This window comes from Acartia tonsa, chromosome 9 (assembly GCF_053477335.1).
Source record: "Acartia tonsa isolate MP-2025a chromosome 9, ASM5347733v1, whole genome shotgun sequence".
NCBI classification, from domain to species: Eukaryota; Metazoa; Arthropoda; class Copepoda; order Calanoida; family Acartiidae; genus Acartia; species Acartia tonsa.
The window spans coordinates 10,962,724-10,981,167 of NC_137268.1; the positions used below are offsets into that span (position 1 = coordinate 10,962,724).

Genomic DNA, 18,444 nt, shown 5'->3' on the forward strand with positions numbered 1-18,444 from the left:
GTGGGAAAGAAAACCCCTAAAAAAGAGATGGATAATCCCTCGTTTTTATGACGTAACATGCTGTTTTTTTTAGGGCTTCGTCTTCCCTTTATTCAAGCGTTTTAATGGAGAAACCAATATAGTTTCGTTCATAAGTAGCGAAGCTATACATCAAATTAACAATTATCTAAAAAAAAATGACAGTTAAAGACAGATTAAGACAGTTAAAGACAGATTAAGACAGTTAAATGACAGTTAAAATTACACCTTCTGAAGATTAACATTCTTAATGAAATAGTTATACTTTCCAATCTATATTTGTTAAAGTACCCAAAGTCTTTCCGCAAACAAATAAGAGAACGCTCCTTTTAACTTTTGGGTACAAAATTGACTTACAGTTCAATGTCCCTTTCTCTTCCTAAGACTTAAAAAAAATATGCAATTTTGAAAGCAAAATTGACATATATGTTATAATAAGATTACATATCTGTAATTAGACAGGTGCAATTTTGTATTGTTTTAAGGTGTAATAATCTATTCATATCACACTTTTAAAGTGATTAATTATGTGATTTAAAACATTTGTCAATTTATATAAATTTTAATAATAAATATACACACATGAACACGGTTATAAAGGGACAAGACAATGGCCGGTGCATGGATGTACATCCCAAATGATTATATACAATTGTAGATTACATAAGTGGTTGAAACCTTTGGACACTCAAGTTAATGAACCAATCAATCAAAATTTAATTAATGTACTCAAAGTTGTTGAGTATAAGTAAACTTTGGGGACAAGTGTAGTAAACATAATATCCAGGTATATCCTTCTACATCCATTTATTTTCTTATTCAGGGAGATGAACGCGTATTTCCATGTGAATATTGTGGGAAGGGATTCAAGAGAAAGTATGACATGGAGAAGCACGCCAGGTCTCACACAGGAGAGAAGCCGTACCAGTGCGGCGTTTGTGGCAAGAAATTTGTCCAGGTACACTGTTAGATAGATATATAGAGAGATAGATAGATGACAAGGAGAAGCACGCCAGGTCTCACACAGGAGAGAAGCCGTACCAGTGCGGGGTTTGTGGCAAGAAGTTTGTACAGGTACGTCATACTCGCCTACCATTGGCCAATTAAAATGTTTACTGGCCTGCAATTGGTCCGTTAAAAGTATACTGGCCTGCCATTGGTTGTTCATCGGCCTATCATTGGTCATTTGTATTGTATGACGACATATTTTATAGGCACTATAAAGAGCTTCCCAGGTACACAAACATATATTATACCCTGGTCTGTTGGTCAAGGTGGGGGGGCCAAGATTAGGCTAGGTTATATTGGGTACTGCGTTAATTTACTGTTAATTTACCCTGTTATCCTGTATTTTTGTGCATATTGTTATGCTTAAACATGCACAAGTAGTAAAAATTTTGATTTAAATTTTTTGTCTCACAAAAAATCTTTGTGCGAAACTTAAATGCAATTACTATTTTCCGTAGGTTGGATCTCTGACGACACACATGCGCAACCACACTGGAGAGATGCCCCACGAGTGTTCAATATGCGGCAAGGCATTCTCCATCAAGGAGAGGCTCAAGCTTCACATGAGGATTCATACAGGTATTGTCATGATATAAAAGTAACAGTATGACTGTGTGCTTGTATGTACCGAAGGATCTCGCTAACCACTGAACGAATCGGGTTCTTCTAAACAGGGTAGCTTCTCATAGGTCCCGTGAAGGTTTGTAACTATTTCTGTTAAGAATCTAAAGCATTGTAACCTACAATCTACAAAGAACAACATAACTGATATTTATTTCGTCTTTATGTCCAACTTTAATCTCGACAACTAGAAATATTTACCTACTATTCTAATGGACACAATTCTAATAATAGAAAATTATTAATTAAAGGTAAATTACTAAATAATTTTTTATATTGCAGGTGAAAAACCATTTCGTTGTGACTCATGTGGTAAATGTTTTGCTCGCGGCGGACAACTGATTGTGCACAAGAGAATCCACAGCGGAGACAAACCATATAAATGTTCCCACTGTGAGATGGCTTTCTCTACGTATGGTAACTTGAGAAATCACGCGGCATTGCATCAAGGCGTTAAGGTAAATTTTTGACGCTATAACACCATTGGCAAAAATTCTGATCACGCCTGTAAATATTTCCAGTATGGCTGCAAAACCGATGAATATCCGCTGGATTAGAACCAGTTCTCAGATATACAGCAATATCATGTATAGTATCCTGTTACAGACACTTTTCTACTAATATTAAAATAAAAATGATAAAATTAGTTTTAATTTGATTTTTCTGTTTAGATATTCGCGGTAAGCTGTCTATAATACGATGCGATAAATTTATGCTTGCAATAAAGTTGGGCTTTTTAAAGTAAGGTTTGGGAAATTTGTCTTAAAAGCCATAGTTCAGCTGGGTATATCATAAAGTTTTACTGTACTCGACCTAAATTACTGTATTAAAATTTACTATATTTCCTGATTTTAAGGATTTTCAATGTCACTTGTGTGAGAAATCGTATCCCCGCGCAGATACTCTGAAGAGACACATACTAAGCTTCCACGAGGGAAAGAAAATGTTCCAGTGCAAAGTCTGCGACAAGAGCTTCAAGGGACATATTAAGGTATATATATGGATAGATAGATAGATAGATAGATAGATAGATAGATAGATAGATAGATGGATATAAATAAAAAGGACAAGAGCTTCAAGAGACATCTAAGGTAGATATATGGATAGATAGATGGATGGATAGATGAATTAATATAAGTAGACAGATAGTAAAACCAATTATAAAGAAAGAACAAGAGCTCAATGAATGACAGGCAAATCAGGTTTTAATTTTGTACATTTGAGTTTTTCTCGAGCTTTACAAATATTTTTTTAAATATTTTTTTGCTAAAATGTATGAGATTTCTATACCAAGTACTCCTTCAAATTTTAAAAAACAGCTGTTTGCCCTTATACATTTGAAACTTGCGATTATTCTTGGACTACTTGGTAATCTTTCATCGCAGGAAAAGATTATGTTTTCAAGTACATACTACACAATAAATAACCTTCAAATATTTACTTAATTTTTTTAAGGATTTACATAAATGATTATTTCAACATATTATGTACATGAATTTGGATAAAGTTAAAGATTTTGAAGGATGAAAAATAAAACATTTTTTTTTCAACTAAATATAAATTATTGTCTTACAAATTTTATTCACACTTCTTTATATGGGTTAAAAGTTTCAACCTACCCCCAAAGAAGAAAGGAATCATTTAATACTTATATAATAGAATTTTACATCTTTAAGATCAAATCCATTTTTTTCTTTATTATTATAAGGAAGCTCTAATTAAAAAAATATATGTTATGTAATATTATTAGCAGGGTGCCGGAGCCGTATAATTTTGATGCGGCTCCGGCTCCAGCTCTGGCTCCGGCTCCTACCTTCAAATTAATATATCAATTTTTTTTCATTATTGAATTTGATAAAATAAAATAAATAATATAAAATATTTTGCTTTTATTTGATTAAAGCTATATAAAAGTAGAAGGATGTGTGTCTATTTGTTAAGAAACAATAGTTTTTCAGTTTATTATATGGAAATAGATCGTTGCCAAATTATAATATTACTTTAAAAAATCATTTTTAGCTAGTCCGGAGCCGGAGCCGTTTTTAACGAAAAATACGGCTCCGGATCCGGCTCCGGCTCCACCGAAAATGTTGCTGCTCCCGGCTCCGGCTCCGGAACACTGATTATTAGAGTAGATAAGTGAATGCGCCACTAGCACCTAGGGGCTCAATATTCAAAGGGGAATAGATGGGCAATATAATAGCTCAAAATTATCCTCGGATCTTTGTGAAGCATTCATAAGTTTAGAGCTAATCGGTTCAGTGGTTAACAATAACTTGAACTACAGACAAAAAACGCTTACTATCTATAATACAAAGTAGAATGATGTCTGTCCGTCCGTCTGTCTGTCTGTCCGCCTGTCTGTCCGTCCCTTAAGATATCCGTAACCACTGAACCGATCGGATTCTACTCTTCAGGGAATATACCTACTGGTCCTGTGTTGGTTTTAGGCTATTTTCTTGGGGGGTGGGACACCCCCAACCCCCCCAAAAACAAAAAATCCACCCCCCATTTTTTTTTGTTTTTGTTTTTTTGTAGAAGATTTCTTTGGTCCTTTTACGTATTTCACCAAAAAAAAAATTTTATCACCTCTTGGGGCAAAGCTCCTAGAGGCTAGGGGTGAAGCCGCTAGTATATGTATAATAGGATAACAATATTTTATTTATAGGATCATATGAGAACGCATGCAACTGGTGAAGAGGAGAAGCCATACAAATGTGAACAATGTGGAGCCAAGTATGTATTTTCGGCATATTTTGAGCTATGCTACTTACAGCTAATGTCATTCTTGTTGTAAGGTCATAGAACAAACGCAGTAGTGACAAAAGTCGGAGCAGACACTGTCCTATAAGTTTTTTAAATGTCGAACCCCTACAGGGGGCTTATTTGTATATTCATTTCTTGTCCTTTCCTTACCTGACCTGTAAAAAAATACTCAATTAATAGAATAGGATATTTAAATACTAGATGCTAAAATGCTAACTATTTTATTGCAGATTTAACCAGAGAAGTCAGTTGACCGTCCACATGCGAGTCCACACTGGTGAACGTCCCTATACCTGTAAAATTTGCTCACGCGCTTTCTCCCACTCTACCGCGCTCAAGCTGCACCTAAGGATGCATACAGGTAGGATTGACAGAACATTTAACGGTACAGCCAAAATATGCACGTCCCAATATAAACTTTATAAAAACAAATTTCAATGGTTTCATTATTTGAAAAATCTAAATAAAAAATTTATTTCTAAATAGGTGATGAACACAGTAAAAGTGTCGGACTGATTATGACGTAACAAAAAAAATTTGCCAATGAGATGCCATTATTGACCAATAGTAAAATTTATAGTGGCCTCTCATTGGCTATTTTTTTTTACGTCATAATCAGTCCGACCTTTTTACTGTGTTCTAGGTGATGTTTTACAAAAAATAAATATTATTCTTTAAAAAAAAGAATTATAGCACTTCATCACAAAATGAGTAAATATTAAGTGCATTCTTGTCATTTTTATGGTCCTTGGGACCTCAAAAAAAAGTGTTTTCAAAAAATTGTGTCTGCTGTATGTCCGTGTGTTACCATGATTTACAGTTGGCATTAGATAATAATTTGTAGATTTTCAATTTAAAAATATTTTATCTTTTACTTGACTAATGAAAAATAAAATATGAAATGTTATTAAACCCTATAAACATTTACACAACATTGAATATTTTTTTATAGGAGAGAAACCACACACATGTAAGCTATGCAACAAATCCTTTGCTCAGCTGCCACACTTGAAGAAGCACATGCTCTGTGTCCATAACTCTGATAAGCCCTACTATTGTGAAGTCTGCCAGGGTTTCTATAAGGTATATGCAATATTATTCATGATTTTGGTGGATTTTTGCATTCTTTTTATGGCTATATACAAATGTTTCATGAAAGGAAATTACATTTTTTATAATGGCCTTTTAATATTGTAGTTGATCCTTGAACAATTTTTGGTGCTTTGTTACTTATGGCTGTTGCCATCCTTGTTCAATGTTCACATATAAAATATAAAAGACATGTACGACAGCTCCGCAGTGTCCCCAAAGTTTAGCTAAACCTGTGGAATCATTCACAAAAACTAAGCGAGTCCACAAATTCTGAGATCACTAAAATATTTAACATTAATCCATTGTCCAACCCCTAGATCCCTCAATTTTGTGCCTCGTTACTTATTTTCTATATTTATTTCAGACGAAGACCTTGTACGACAGCCACGCAGTGCAGGAACATCCGGACAATATGCCAGAGGATCTCCAGATTGACACGCCTGCCAGTACGGGCAATATCAACTCTATAAATGATATCTTTATTGTCATGGTGAGAATATTTCTAATATAAAAGTAACAGGATGTCTGTCTGTCTGTCTGTCGTGCCAGAGGATCTTTAGATAGACACCCCTGTCAGTACTCTGTAAATGATATCTTTATTGTCATGGTAAGATCTATATCCTATTTCATAAAGTAACAGGATGTACCTGTCTGTTTGACGAAAGGATCTCGCTAACCGCGGAACTGATATGGTTCACCTTTACAATGTAACTTCCTTAGATCCTGGGAAGGTTTAGAACTATTTTGAGGGAGGGTACAGTACAATCAAACTCTCAAGAGAAATGACTTCTAGAAAAAAATGGCATCCCAAATTTTTTTAAAATTTTAAACAAAAATTGAAAATTGGTGGAGGGGTTAACTTCCCCTCCCATTTTCTCGCGTGCCTATATAGGAATATCTAGTGGTTTATTAGTTTGATAAGGCAACGGTATTATTTACACCTTATTTTTCTTCTTTGTTAAGGTTGAGGAGCCCTCCGCAGGCATGAGCTTGGAGAAAATGAGAACTCTGCTGGCGTTGCTGCTAAAAAAGATCTCAACCCCAGGCAGGCTCAAGAAACTGGGATTTGGCAGCAGGCTCATAGGTAACAGCTCATTGAATTTTTCCTGGACTGTATATTAATCTGGTACCCAAAGTTTTCTCAATCATTTTGGGTACTTTAAAAATATATTTGCTGGTTGCTGGTTGGTTGCTACACTTCTAATGAACATAATTGGCGGGATCTAAAGGGATAAGATATTGGCCGATTAATTGATCCCCAATTATGACACACAAAATTACCTCTTCTGTAGATTAAAATTAGTTTGAACACTAAACTTAATAAACCAACCAAACAAAATTCAGTAAAAGTCCCAAAAGCTGTTAAGCCAACGAATAAAAAAACGTTATTCTAAAACTTTGGGGACTAATGTAATAAACAGCTCATTTTCCCTTCTTTCTCTGACATAATTGCCCTTGCTTTAATATTTGATTAATTTTTTCTAAAATTTCAGATGATGTATTAAAGGAGAGTATAGAGGCTAGTGGTCGCAAATGCGTCAAGCCCGACGGTAATGAAATCAGCACTCTACAGAAAAATATTGAAATCTTGCTTGAGTGGACTATACCTGAAGAGTATATGAACTATTTTAGGTAAATATTTTAAGATTTATACTAGAAGATCTTGTAAGATCGCGTAAACGGCTAGACTGAATTCAACATTAAAAAAGATTAGTATTATGGTTGTAAGTAGGTTTTAGGCTATTTTGAATGGTCACTATTATATGATCTTTGTTTAAGAAAAAAAAGCTCCTTTTCTGTATTTAAACTGAATAATATTAAATTAAAAATCTCAATTTGTAATTGTTTTTCTTTAATTTAGAGAGGAGAAGAAAAGTGTACCTGAAATTTTGGAGGAATTGGCTAAATAAAAAATAATTGACACCCCTGTAAAACTTTTGAGCTGGTATTATATCAACATAAAGACTTTTGTCATGATAGCATTACGGGATAAATCCAAATTGACTTCAAAAATATTTAACAACGGCATACAGTCAAAAATATGTCAGTTGTGACCAATTATTTCAAGTACCATGTAGTTGACATAGACCATTGCAATTGTATGTCAACAGGAAGTGCTTTTTTCATCATTTCAACTTTAATTGTTAAAATCATATACAAAATAAAATACTGTACTACTTTAAAAATACTGCTTTGGTATATGCTTTAAAAATCATTTAAAATAACTTATTGTGTCTTAATAAACGCACAATTAGATTCAAATGTTGTATAGAATTTTTATTATCTTGTATTATATGTATAAAGAATTTATGTTAAAGTTTTAAAAACTTATTTGGGATTATGGGCATTATTTTATAATCCTTTTTGAAATGTTATTTTAAGGATCAAACCTGAACCAAATATGAAAATCAAAAGCAGCTTTTTTGTGTATCGAGCTTTATTTATTTATATCATTTGCTAATCAATTTTAAAATAATTCATAAATCAAAAGATTTTTTGTGTAATAATTCATTGATTTTTTTCTAGTCAAATAAAAAATCATGAAAAGTGCTATTAATTAAAAAAGTCAAAACTAAATCTATTCTTAATTTAAGTGCTCTACAATGTGCAATTTCAATACTCTTATTTTTTACATTTAATTTGCTAATATGCTATTAATTTTAAGAATTGCAATTTGCTGTTTTAAAGGAGAAAATATAATTTTAAGTCTTTTAAGACATTGACGTCCAAGAGGAGTGTTTACCCCCCCTCAAACTTTGAAACCTCTCATTTAACCCCTAAAAATTTCTATAAGAAAAAACACATTAAATTGGCCCACTAAAACCATTTTGCCCCTCTCAAAATAAAATGATTTGACGTCCCTTAAGTATTTTTTTTTAGATATCTCAAATGGAATTTATCTTTTTATATTTTATAAAAAAAAATCATAAATCTATTTCAACATCATTTATCATTTAAAATTAAATTTCTAGTTTAAAAAAAAACTATCATCTAGTTCATAGAAATATTTGTGCCATTGTTATTTAAGTGTAATAGAATTTTTTGTCATTATGATATTCTTTTTAAGGCTCATTATGAATTTGCCTTTTTTAATGTGATTAATTTGATGATTATGTTATTCATTGATGATTTGAATAAATTCAATAAATATTAAATTCTTGAAATTATTTTTTTTATGAACTTAATGAATTAATGTTTCATTGATGCTTTTTTAGTTAGAAATAATACAGCCCCGCAAAGTTCCTGAAGGGGTTAAAATAAGTTTTTACATAAATTGAAAAGATGTGAGGTTTTCAAGAAATAGATTTGGGGAAAAGAAACGTCATTTTTTCTCGGAGTGAAGCTGCTCAAGAAGTAGTTTTTACTCCGTATCTTAGTTTTAATCCAGGAAAAGTAAAATAAAAGATTGTTTGTCTGTTAAGATCTCGCTAACAACTGAACTGGTTCAGTCCTCCATTTAAGGGAAGCTTCATAAAATATCTAGGATGGTTAATGGCTATTTTCTACCACCTTTACCCCATTCAATTACTTAGATGCTAGGGGCGCTACTGATAGTGGACTATAAACAATATTTTCAAAGATATAAAATATACGTGGATATTATTTCAGGGGAAAAACTGTCGTTAATTTTTGTTTCTAACATGGAACTCTTTTTTTAGCCAGATCGTTCATTCAGTAGGAAGGGATGGGGTAAAGAGGGTGCATAGGGGGTGTCGTCATTTTAGCATGCTGCGAGTTTTACCTTATTAGAAAAAGGCTGGTTTAACATCCATGTAATGATATATCTATTTCCGTTTATAATTATAAAGATCTGTGTTATGCTGATGAAAAATGACGTCCAGAGAAGATTTGATAATAAAAGATTAATTAAATCAGTTACACATATTAATAGATGAGAAATGTAACTTTAATTGTAAAAAACTCAAGTCATAAAACACAAGAAAACCTTACGGTGCAAGCACTTTAACCAATGTCAAACCCCTTATATGCCACCTTTATGCAGTATATCTTGTTAGTTTAGTCAAAGCCCGCAGGGTTTGCGCCTCCTGCTGGGACTAAAAACAAGACTACATGAGAAGAAAATGAATTTTGTTAACATCTAAATTATGAAATACTAAGCAAAAATAAAAAGTTTAAAATAAACAATTATTACCTATTTAGTTCTGTGGTACAATTTTTATAAAAATTTATGTCTTCCCTATCCTCAATTAAAATGTGCCATATTACACCTTCTGTAGATTAAAATATTAGTGGAAAGTTTGGACGACGTAGATTAGACAACCCAATCACGATTTAATAGAAGTATCCAAAGTTATGAAGCCAACGAATGAGATAATTTGTTTTCTCGTATTCATTCGAATCCGGTGGATAGGATCCGGTTCTCATCCATACGAAAAAAATATGTCTAGCATCGTATTATATCCAGCTTTCTACGAATATAGAAATGTACAATCATAAGATTAAAACCAGTTTTTTAGCCGGTGCCTTCGGCACCTCGGGGCTAAAAAAACTAGTTTTAATCTCATAATTGTATTTTCTATATCCGCGGAAAGCCGTTTATAATACGATGCGAGAAATAACTATTAAAATCTTTTGGTGCCAGTATAATTACCCCATCCCTCCCCTGCATAGACGTCCAAAGGGGGGGGGGGGTAAAGGGGTGATTACACCCCCCTAAATGAATTTGGAGGTGCCATAAAGATTACCCCCTCCAAAACTTTTATTTTCAAAATTTTACCCCCCCAAATAAAAAAGCTTGAACGCCCCTGCTCCCCTGCATAAAATGAAATGATACAAAAAAAAACCTGTAATCAGAAGGATTTTTAATTGTGACTTATGCTTATGTAGTAATTAATATAATTAATTAAAAATCAATTGCATGTTTTTATCAAACATTTGTATCTCTTTGATTTCAGCAGGGATTTATGGATTGCGAATACTCAAATTTTATGCTGTGAGTATTGGTGCAAAAAATATGACGTAACAAAAAAAATTAGCCAATGAGAGGCCACTGTAAATTTTACCATTGGTCAATAACGGCCTCTCATTGGCTAATTATTTTGTTACGTCATATTTTTTGCACCAATACTCACAGCATCCTCAAATTTAAATTTTCGTGGGAAGCCTATAATGTCAATGGGAGTTGCTGTCTTCCAGGGATATAGGTATGGGACAATGGATCTAGAATTCATCTTTTGATTGTCTTGGCCTTTGGGTACTAGAACTAACCCATTTTTTGTTTTATGGCTAATTTTATTTTTTGGGTACTAGCGCAGAATTCCGTTTAATTTGGTATGCTATTGCTCCTAGCAGACAAACTCAATGAAAATAACAAAAACTTTTGACATATTATTTAGTACAACAACAATAATGTCTATCTGTGTATCTGTTTGTACCGAATAATCTTGCTAACCGCTTGGGGGAGGACCTCCCTCCCGAGAGAAATCGCTCTTTGACCCCCCCCCCCTAACCCCCCAATAAAAAATTATATATTACCAAAAAAACTCTTGAAGTGTATTGAATTAATTATACCCAACAATAATGAAAAATATTCTAAAACTCACGAAACCTCTTCATATTATAAAACAAAATTCGGGTATGTTCCCTTTCGTGACAACGCATTTGAGGGGCTTTTCGTCGTATTTTCACAGTAGCTTTTCTCCTATTTCTAGCCTCTGCGGGGGGGGGGGCTCTAACCCTGCGGGGCAATCACCTAACTTAAATTATAGACATTACATTTTAGTGTTGCTTTGCTATTTTTGTCAAATGACATGACTTAATGACATTAAATGTTAACAGATGCTAAACGTTTAACAAGGATTTATTGATGAATTAATTATTATGGAGAGAAGTTTAGTTAGTCTATAATGTATTGTTATCGTGATAATGTCATTTGGATCACATTTCAACTATTGTTTCTGGGAGTCAGTGGTAATTTTTTCAGGGGGCTAAAGGGATAAGACATAAGCCGATAAATTGATGTACATCCCCAATGATGATACACAAAATTATACCTTCTGTAGATTACAATCAGTAATTGAAACGTTTGGATACTCAAATTAATAAACCAACCAATCAAAATTCAATAAAAACTTTTTTATAAAACTTTGAGGACTAGTGTAATAAACAGCCCAATGTCCTCTCCCTCTCTAAATATTGTTATATTTTTCACAAAGGCTCGAGATTTAGTAAGCTTTCCGGGTTTTTTTTGACAACCCCCAGCCGCTAATAAGTCAACATAGCGGCTAAAGACGTCAACATACCAAAAGTTTTAGTCGACAATGATTTGGGAGTTTAACTATGTCTGCCTTTCAAAGCGTCATAACGTTAAGGTATAAAAAATCAAAATAGTATTCAAGGACCTATAGATAAGAAAATGGACCATAAATTTTACGTATAATCTCAATAATGATACAAAATTACCCCTTTATAGATTGAAGTAAATATTTAATAGTTTGGGCACAGCTAGATTTTTCACCGACTTGAAAAATATACAAACTAACATTTTATACAAGACTTATATGGTTGCTTTGCTATCTTTTCAGGAGGGTCAAGTAAATGTGAGCGGACTGACAAACTTGTATCCTGTCAAATGCTTTATGGATATCGGATTCAGTTTGGACAGACTCCTTGCTATAGCATAGAGGTGGGTTCCTGTCTTTTATTATTTTCAAAAGCGTAGCTTTTCTATATTTAGGTAAAGTACGTACTTCTGAGTGTGACAGAGAGCACTTATAGTTCATTTATGAATTTAAGAATTGTCAAAAAAAATTTAAATTTATCAATACAAAATAGTCCGTACGTCTATTTTAAAAATGGTAATTTTGGGCCATATTAAATTTTTTTAATAATATAAACATCATATTCTTTTGATTTTTTAATAAGGATTCATAGAACTATTAGGTATAATGATATTCAAAAAAAATCTGAAAGGGATTAAGATTTTCTTTTTGTCGGAAAAATTCTAAGCACTATGCAGCATATACTTTCTTTTAAGTTACACAAAAAGGCTGTTCGAAATTTATCTAATATTGCTTATATATACAATTTGATGTATATTTTTTGCATAAAAGTGTTTAAAATTGCGCTACTTATGATGTAATTGTTTTTTTTTAGTTCCTGGAGAGATGTCCTCAACTATGTAATCTATGTGGGAAATATAATATAAAGTTTGATCCAAAAATCATCTCAGATAGGAAATATAACTGTAAAGAATTAGTCAATTCTAAGGTATGTTTAAACTAGCGGCTGTGCCCCTTCTAGGGGAACTTAAGGGGGAGGGTTGCGGTTATTGACCCCTACCGATTTTTGATTTTAGTTTTTTTTCGAAGTCAAAATTTTTTTAAGGGACTTATTTTTATTCTAGGGGGAAGGTTGTTGGTATCCTCTCCAAAATTAGTTATAAACCTTCAACGGCCAAACGGTTAGCAAGATCCTTCTACTTTATATACTAGTTTTCATCAAGAACAGTGTTGTCCATAAGTTTTTACAAAAATAAACAATAATATACCCTTTAAATCTTTTTTAGGCACAAAACTTAGTAAATGGTAGTAAGAAAACTTTTCTGATACAGACTTTGGTAATTTTTTTAATATCAAAGATTTTCTATAATTAGCGCAAGAGTCATGATCCCTCGTCCTAGTATAGTAGCTTTCACGAGAATTTGGAGTCTGCATGAAATGAAACTTAGAATATAGACAATAAATGTATAAGTATAGATTTATAACCCAGAAAAATAACTGGCCCAATCAGTTCCGGTTGGGACCTTTTTCGTCTGCTAGCAAATTTCTTTCTGCTTTTTTTTGTAGCGACTTGGCTGTGTTTATATTTTCGACCTAATTGAAAGTCAGCAGAGGGTCCCCATTCAGTGGTTAGAGCTCGCCCCCCCCCCCCCCCCCTCTATTCTTTTACTATAATGAATTGGTGAAGCTAGACTGTGCGCGAAGCTTCTTATCAATCTAATATTGGCCAAATAATTCATATTCTCGGTGTCCATCTGAATTCTAATGAAATAAATCAGAGCTATAACATATAAACAAGCAGACAGCTCTTCAAATAAATATAATATCTTGGAATTTAAACTTATATACCCACCCTCAATATGAAAATTTACAACACACATTCATCAAACTACTTTTTGATTTAATACTTTCTAATAAACTAGCGGCTACGCCCCTATAGGCCTAAATGGGCACTAAATGGGGGGGGGGGCGGGGGGTTGAATTCGACAACCCAATTTTTTTCTTTTTGTTTTAAAAAGGAAAAATAAAATAAAATTTTTTAGTTGGGGGATAATTTTTTCTATAGACGATTTCTCTTGGGAAGCTATATTGTAAAGTAGAACCATATTAACAATTTTTTATACAAATATTTGGATTGGTATTTTTAAAAGCAAAGCTTTTCCGTAATTAGGGTCCATCTACCCTTAACATATATGAATTGTCCCATCCACAAAAAATAAAAATCTTTCTACTTTAAGTTATAGGATAGCAGTTGCGTCCCTGGCATCTAGGAGTTCTGTAATGGTAAAATGAAATCTTAAGCTACAGACAATAAAAACCATACTACATAATATAATAGGATGAGACACAAGGACAGTTAGATAGATTTTTTTATAGGTAGCGCAGCAATAACAATATGATAAATATATCTATAGCAATAACAATGATACAAATGTTTTACATGTCCTTTAAGTTGCCAATAAACAAGGAAGATGATTCAATGAATCTTTACTGTAATTCAAGGTTTAACAGGTTTTCAAATTTTTAAAAAATTTATTAGTAGCTTTGCCGTTCACATATCTCATTAATTACCTCATGCAATTGAGGCTGATGTCAAATGACACTTTAACGTCAGGTCAAACAACCCAGGATAACAGAGGGGAGCCATAACTCCCCTTTTCTGTCAAAACACTCCGGGTTAGCGGGATCCTTCAGTGCACACAGACACACTCACACACAAAAATATTGTTACATTATTTTAAGGATACTTATATTTAGGTGGACAAGTGTAAAGATTTTACATTTTTCCTATCCTGTTTAAAATCATGTTTAGAAAAAGGTAAAAATTTTAATGCATCTTTTTATTTAAAAATATATCAAAATATTCAGCCTTTTTATTTGGGAAGATTCTCTATATGTACAAATTTATATTTTCTATATAGGTATACAGAGATCTAAAGGGATAAGACAATGGCCGATAAATTGATATACATCTTCAATGATGATACACAAATAAAAGCTTCTGTAGATTACAATTATTGGTTGGAACATTTAGACACTCTACTTAATGAAACAACCAACCAAAATTCCCAAAGTTGTTAAGCCAACGAATAAAAAAATGTTATTATAAAACTTTTTGGACTAGTGTAAACAGTCATATTATGTGCCCTCCATCTCCTTTTTAAGGACCACTCAACATCAACTTTTTTGTCTGTTTTTCCAACCATGATATTTTTGGATTTCATTACATATGGATGCTACAATACTTGTTTCAGCCAATAAATACAGTGCAAACAAGAAAAGTAAAGACACCAAGAAGACAGAAATTGTAAGAAATAGAAATTATATGGATGCATCAAAAAATCTACCTAAAAATTATGAAACAAGAAACAAAGCCAAAAATGAGCCAACCAATCAAAAATATTTGATTGAATTAGAAAAAGAGGACAAAAAAGAAAATGGATTACAAAATAGAAAAAGTATTAAAATGGAAACTTATTATGATATAAAAGCTGATCCCGTAGTATTTGAAGATAAAAACAAGGATACCAATGATCAAAGCCTTAATGAATATCTGATTGAGTTAAATAAAGATAGTAAGAAAGGTTATGAAGTAAAGAACAGAAATTATTTTCATATTGATGGAACACAACATGCAAAAGAAGAAAAAAAGCACATGAATATAAGTAACCAAAGCTATGACAAATATTTGATTGAATTAGAAAAAAATGAAAATCAAGTAAAAAACAGAATCAACTTTAATATGGATGATGGCATATCTAAAAATCCTCCAACAAATGTATACAAGAATACAAATAACCAAAGCTATGACAAATATTTGATTGAATTAGAAAAAGATGATAAAAATGAAAATCAAGTAAAAAACAGAATCAACTTTAATATGGATGATGGCATATCTAAAAATCCCCCAACTAATGCATACAAGGATTCAAATAACCAAAGCTATGACAAATATTTGATTGAATTGCAAAAAGATGTTAGGAAAGAAAATCAAGTAAAAAACAGAATCAATTTTAAAATAGATGATGGCATATCAAAAAACCCTTCAACTACTGCATACAAGGATTTATATAAACAAAGCTATAACAAATATTTAATTGAATTACAAAAAGATGATCAAGTGAAAAACAGAAACAATGTTAAAATGGAAACACATTATGATGTAAAATCTGACCCTGTAAAATTTGAAAGTAAGCACAAGAACATGAAAAAGCAAAGCCACGAAACATATTTGATTGAAACTGGGGATCCAGGGAAGGTGAAATTATCAATATTAACCATATCATTATCAATTGGCGGGGGGGGGGGGGGTATGGGGCAGTACATATTAGGAAGTTTTATTACTAAGGTAGAAAGACAATAGTTCAAGTTTAGGTAGGTATACGTTGACCTTAAACATGTTGTGTGTCTCTAAAATATAGCGCACAGTTATGGAATCTCGACAATAAAGATTTTTTTATCCAATCTTGACAAGAGAGGTGTTTTTGGAAAGAGGAATATAATAGAAAACGCCTATGTAAATTAGAAATAACTTGCAAATATGATTCTTGTCAAGATTGTATAAAAAAATGTTTTTGGTCGAGATTCCATAACTGTGAGCGTTTAGTTTTGAAGGTGATAGATTTGAACTGCTCTCTACACCACGTCATAACTAAAGAATCTAAAATTTTTATCTTCTGTTAGGTATACTTATAGGTTTACTTCTTTATTTGTGTCTATAGCTACTTTGAATCGATTTAGATAGTCTAGATGTTCAATTCTCTAATTGGACCAATAGAAAAACAGTTTAGTAACTATCCGACCATTTTATTGGCTAAAAGGTTCCATATTTTGGTACGAAAGGAAAGTATTTTTTTTTATTTAAATTTGCTACAAACAGTTGAATTTTTTAGTATAATGCAATGCTTTGGGAAATTCTTTTTAAAATATCTGATTGAATATCTAAATTAATAGCTCTATTATATTTATATTTCACTTTCTATATTCTAGAGATACAAAATGGAAAAGAGAAAGAAAATAAAGTAAAAAACAGAAACTTAAACAATAAGAAAACAAAAAAAGAAGAAAAAATCAAAGTAAAACCACGACATTTAAAAAGCACTAAAAAATTAATATTTAAAATTTTAGAAGTAGCGAAAAAACAAAAATTACCCCCAAGAAAAATCAAAGCTCTAATAAAAAAACTTAAAATATTGTTCAAGAATTATTTTTATTAAATAAACTTAATTTAAATATAAGATACATATAAAAGATTAAACAATATATAACTTTAGATTTCATACTTATTCTTAATGATAAATGAACAACTAGGTCTTTACACAAAGGCAATGCAATCAAAAGGCTGTTTATTAAAGACTTTAAAGTTTGTTTTTTAATGTATAACAAACAAGGATATGATATAATAATACAAATATTGACGACAATTTTTCCCCTGTTATAATATCCACGTATAATATATTCTATATTTATTGCCTAAATTAAATTAAATTTTAACTTGTAAACTGACATACCCTATCTACAGATTAGCCGCATTACTAATAAGGAAAAACTAAATATTCTAAGAAAACATCTAAAGCAAATTACAAAAAATGCGGTTGTAGAAAAAATTCAGCAACACATTTTTCAACTTCTTGTGGTATTCGGCAACCGTGAGCCATGTCTATGGCACCCCTGATCTGGGGTTCGGTGGAGGGTCAATGGCCCTCCCCCGAGTCCTGGGGAAGGGGTCTAGTGACCCCCTCCCTATGCTTAGAATTAATGATTTGAATCTGTCATGTTTATTATGGTTAACTGTATTCTTAATTCTCCCCCACCCTTTCCAGGGATGGGGGAATCATTATTGCCCAAACTGACCATTGTATATGTATTATTTATGCTTTTATGTTATGATTATTTATTCCTATCCATGTAATTATTGTTTGTTGTATATAACTGCAGTATCTCTTAACCCTTCAATAAAGTGACAACTGAAAATAGATGTTGATCATTATCTAGTGAAAGCTAGAGAAGCGTAGCTTCTCTATAGTAAGGTGTCCACGTCTGTCACACTGCCGTAATCTAATTGAACTCCGGTGTCTGCCATTTCTCCTCGGCGGATACCACAACTTTGGTGACAGCTGTGTGAGATTACGGCGAACCACAAGTGTAGAGCAGACGCGCATCTGAGGCTAAGGTACTCCCAGCAGTGAATCTGGCAAAACTGACGCAAGCAACCTGAATTACCCACCCTGGACAGCACAGTTTAACTCTGCATCCGGCAGTTGTGGAAGCGAAACAGCGAAATCTGACGAATAACCGCGAGCAGCGCTGATATCTAATGGAGAATTGAGCGCCAAAAGGGCTGAAACAGGCCTGCGGACCGGCTGAAACAAGCCAAATACGTGTAGACGGCTGAAAATAGGCCAACTTTTCTGCAAGAAATAGCAGGATCCGAACCAGTGGCGCTAGCAGGACGGGACATTCCCTGCCGCCGATAGGCTGAAACATGCCACATAGCTGCAAGCTGCGAGCTAACATACGGGTGTAGTGCACCAGAACAGAGAAAAACTACGTCAACCCCGAGTATCCTGAGAAGCTACAACGCAGCCACCCATCTAGAAAACAGATATTATATCACATTTGCAGGGATTACCACCCTAATGTGATGGCCAAACAATAGATTTATGAGCAAAGCTTGGCAAACAAATTGTTGTGTTGT

At 32.8% G+C, this 18,444-nt stretch overlaps 2 protein-coding genes and 1 pseudogene across 3 annotated transcripts in view; all 3 read left to right on the top strand.

Annotated features, from left to right (window-relative positions):
* The window catches only part of LOC145328203 (uncharacterized), a 131,452-nt pseudogene that overhangs the window by 7,234 nt on the left and 105,774 nt on the right, over positions 1-18,444 (top strand). The gene's annotated exons all lie outside the window — the stretch shown is intronic.
* LOC145328216 (uncharacterized) lies at positions 6,097-8,660 on the top strand. The gene is made up of 4 exons (XM_080171817.1): positions 6,097-6,112; positions 6,469-6,589; positions 6,999-7,137; positions 7,367-8,660. Exons 1-4 carry the CDS (start codon positions 6,110-6,112, stop codon positions 7,413-7,415), a joined length of 312 nt encoding a protein of 103 aa, XP_080027943.1. The 5' UTR covers positions 6,097-6,109; the 3' UTR covers positions 7,416-8,660.
* On the top strand, positions 11,357-17,009 carry LOC145328205 (uncharacterized). The gene is made up of 7 exons (XM_080171801.1): positions 11,357-11,436; positions 12,051-12,151; positions 12,622-12,735; positions 13,034-13,084; positions 14,505-14,565; positions 15,002-16,005; positions 16,737-17,009. The coding sequence occupies exons 1-7, from the start codon at positions 11,373-11,375 to the stop codon at positions 16,770-16,772; spliced, it is 1,431 nt and encodes a 476-aa protein (XP_080027927.1). The 5' UTR covers positions 11,357-11,372; the 3' UTR covers positions 16,773-17,009.

Bases quoted from the DNA above. Each gene is read 5' to 3' on its own strand.
- LOC145328205 (XM_080171801.1), top strand. From the start codon at position 11,373: ATGTATTGTTATCGTGATAATGTCATTTGGATCACATTTCAACTATTG. The intron at 11,437-12,050 runs GTAATTTTTTCA...CTATCTTTTCAG, and splicing joins ATTGTTTCTGGGAGTCAGTG to GAGGGTCAAGTAAATGTGAG. The intron at 14,566-15,001 runs GTAAAAATTTTA...TACTTGTTTCAG, and splicing joins AAAATCATGTTTAGAAAAAG to CCAATAAATACAGTGCAAAC.
- LOC145328216 (XM_080171817.1), top strand. The intron at 6,590-6,998 runs GTAACAGCTCAT...CTAAAATTTCAG, and splicing joins ATTTGGCAGCAGGCTCATAG to ATGATGTATTAAAGGAGAGT. The intron at 7,138-7,366 runs GTAAATATTTTA...TCTTTAATTTAG, and splicing joins GAGTATATGAACTATTTTAG to AGAGGAGAAGAAAAGTGTAC.